Source organism: Pediculus humanus, genomic scaffold (genome assembly GCF_000006295.1).
Source record: "Pediculus humanus corporis 1103172107841 genomic scaffold, whole genome shotgun sequence".
Classification (NCBI taxonomy): domain Eukaryota; kingdom Metazoa; phylum Arthropoda; class Insecta; order Psocodea; family Pediculidae; genus Pediculus; species Pediculus humanus.
Window position 1 is genome coordinate 113,313 of NW_002987423.1, and position 3,246 is coordinate 116,558.

General features: G+C 25.7%; 1 protein-coding gene across 1 annotated transcript in view; it reads left to right on the top strand.

Moving 5' to 3' along the window:
* Nucleotides 1-2,806: 2,806 nt before the first annotated feature.
* Nucleotides 2,807-3,246, top strand: part of Phum_PHUM376290 (tripsin, putative) — a gene marked incomplete at both ends in the record, with an annotated part of 870 nt that continues 430 nt past the window's right edge. Inside the window, one exon of the mRNA XM_002428285.1 lies at nt 2,807-3,203. Coding sequence (XP_002428330.1) covers nt 2,807-3,203 — 397 coding nt within the window. The remainder of the gene's footprint in view (nt 3,204-3,246) is intronic.

Below are 3,246 nucleotides of genomic sequence, written 5' to 3' on the forward strand. Positions count from 1 at the left end.
TTAATTGATATTAATACATTTTAAAAACATTTAGAAAACAATATTAAAATTTTTTATTAATTATTGTATCGAAAATTAAATCACAGCCTTATGTATTATTGATAAATCACAGGATAAAAACGACACAACATGTTTAATTAATTAATTTTCTTCTTCGTATTATTATTATTATTTTTATATTGCGATTAAATAAAAAGTTTTTTTTTCCACTTTTTTTTCTAGCAAGTATACAATATTGTTTTTATATAGTTGACGTTGAAAATGAAAAACCTAAAACAAAAGAGAAACAGGTACGAAATAAGGATGTAATGTAAAAAAAAAAAAAAAAAAAAAATACTTACTCTTTCGTTCAGATTTAATTTATATTTGCATTGTACTAAAATTATATAAAAAAATACGTTAATTAATTAATTTTTTTTTTGTTTTCAGACGATTTCGAATTTGATGAAAAAAAAAAAAAAAAAAATTTAACTCACTTATTTTGTGTGAAAAATATTTAAACAGCGTCAACAGGCTGTTTTGAATTATTTTTTTCCATATTAACGTATGTAACAATTTCCGTTTCCTGTTGCAATCTTCCACCGTTTGGTAGATAATGTATCAAACATGAAACACCAACAAGAAATAAAAAAAAGACAAAAACCATATCGAACATAACCAATAAGTTTATGGTCATAAACTGCATATCATTTATATTTGTGTCGAAACCAGGATCGACGACGATGTTTTTTTCATTTTTTTTTTCACGACTCTTTTGTAGGAGGAGGAAGAGAAAGAGGAAGAGGATGAAGAAGAAAAGAAGGAGGAGGAAAAGGAAGAGGAGGAATCATCATAATTATAATTGGACCACAGATTGTTCAGTATTATTAGGCACGATTTCAGCATCATTTTAATTATATTTTACCGTAAGTATCCAAACATATCAATCAATGTTTATTTTATTTTCCCTTTCGAAGGGTTTAATTATTTAACCTTTTTTTTTTTTTTTATTAACAACCAATTATTACGATTGTCTCTCGTGTGTGATAACCTAAACAAACTAACAAACAAACAAACAAACAAGCCTTTTTTTTATCACAAATTAATTTTTTGTTTTTGTTTTTTGTGTTTAGTTTTTACCTCAACATTGTTTAATCTGTTGCATATAAAAAAAAAAAAAACTTTTCAATTATTTTAAAAGTTTACAACGAAAAAATTATTATTATTATTATTATTATTATTATTATTATTATTATTTAATAAATTTAATTTAAAATATTATTATTAATTAGAAGAAAAAAAGAAAAAAAAAAGATACGCGTAAATTTACTTAAATAATTCAATGCGGTTATAATAATAACGAAAAAACTTCCGTTCATAAACTAGTAAATAATAATAATAATAATAATGATGATGATGATGATATGTGCTTTCAAGATATTACCGTGGTAATTTTTTTCTTTTTTTTTTTTTTAAATTAAAAAAAAATTCACTTCAACGATTGACACACATTTAATATATAAAAAAAAGATTTAAGAAAAAAAATCAGATAGAAAACAACAACAACAACACAAAAAACAAAAATAAAAAAAAATGAAGAAAAGAAAAAAATCCGCGTTTAAAAATATTAAAAATTTTTTTTTTTTTTTTTAAAAAAAAAAAGAAAAAAAAAAATAAGAAAAAACTTTTTTGTTAAGCAGGCAGCTGGAGCAGGAGCACAGGAGCAGGAGCACCTCGACGGTGTCTGACTGTATGAAGGCCTCATCGATTGCGGGGGCGTAAGTACTTGCGTACTAAGCATTAAAAGAGTAGAGCACGTGCCAATGTTTTAAACCAATTAATTTAACATTAATTTATCTCTGGATTTCCCTTTTTCCCCCTCACCAGGTTTTAAAACCTCCATTTTTCTTTTTCCTTATTTCAGACTAAAACAGATGGACAATAAAACAAAAAAATTTTATTTATCCTTTCTTTGTTTTTTTTTTTTTAAATTCGAATAATAATTTTCATTGAATCATTGGAAAATACAATATATATATATAACTGATAAGATTTTTTTTAGGCGAAAACACACACGTGACGATGAATTAATTTCTGAACAAATGATGGATGACCGAGGAAAATATTCAGATTTTTTTTTCTCTCTCTCTCTCTCTCTCTCTATTGATTTTATGAAAATTAGAAAAAAAAAAAAAGGGGAAAAAAAATAATAATAATTGGCTTGATATAAATTTTTTTTTTTTTTTTTAATAAAATATGATATTAAATGATGATAAGAGCGTGTGGGTGCGTGTGTGCGTGTGGATGCGTGGGTGGGTGTGGATGGATGCGTGCGTTCTCTCTCTCTCTCTCTTAGGACCTGTGCAAAATCAAATAAAAAAAAATCTGATGGCTCTCAAAAAATTTATAAAAAGTAATAAAAAAAAAAAAAAAAATTGTAACTTTGTTTTCTCTTTCAGTCGTCGCCATTTCTTCTTCTTGTTTTTTTTTTTATGTTTAATATAAAAAAAATTTTTTTTTTTTTTTTTACGAACCGACGATTGATGACGTAACATAATTTATAAATTAATTCATTACAACTTTAATTTTAATCATATACATATATATATTTAATTATGTATTCTTTGATTCCCTTGTTCTTTTGTTTTCTCGTTAAATTTCACACGGAAACAATAATTAATAATAATAATAATAATAATATAAATCTGAAATGTTTACAAACATAAAAAAAATACCAATATTTAATTATTATTTAATTGTTATTTTATATCTATCGGATTCTATATTTGTTACGGGTGAGATTCCCATAAGTCAATATACGGGAAAAATGGCCGAACCTGGTCAATTCCCATTTGTAGTTAGATTATATTCAAAATTAAAAGAATCCGCGGTGACATATTGTACGGCTACCATCGTGACATCGGACAAACTTCTGACCGCAGGTCACTGTTGCAATACGAAAGCAGTAAGATTTGTTGTTTCTGGAGATCCGGATCAAACGGATTTCGTTGCATCCAATGATAAAAACAAGTATGTTGTTTATTTTGTTAAAAAAATTATATTACATCCTAATTTTGAGCGCACCGAAACAAAGTTGGTACACGATTTATGTTTAATGATTTTAGAAAAACCTTTGACGTTAAAAGATGGACGACACAAAACCATTGAAATAAGTTATGAAAAATTGAAAAGGAAAACAAATTGTACGGCATTGGGTTGGGGTAGTAATTTCGGACACATATTACAACATAAACTTCATTATAAGAT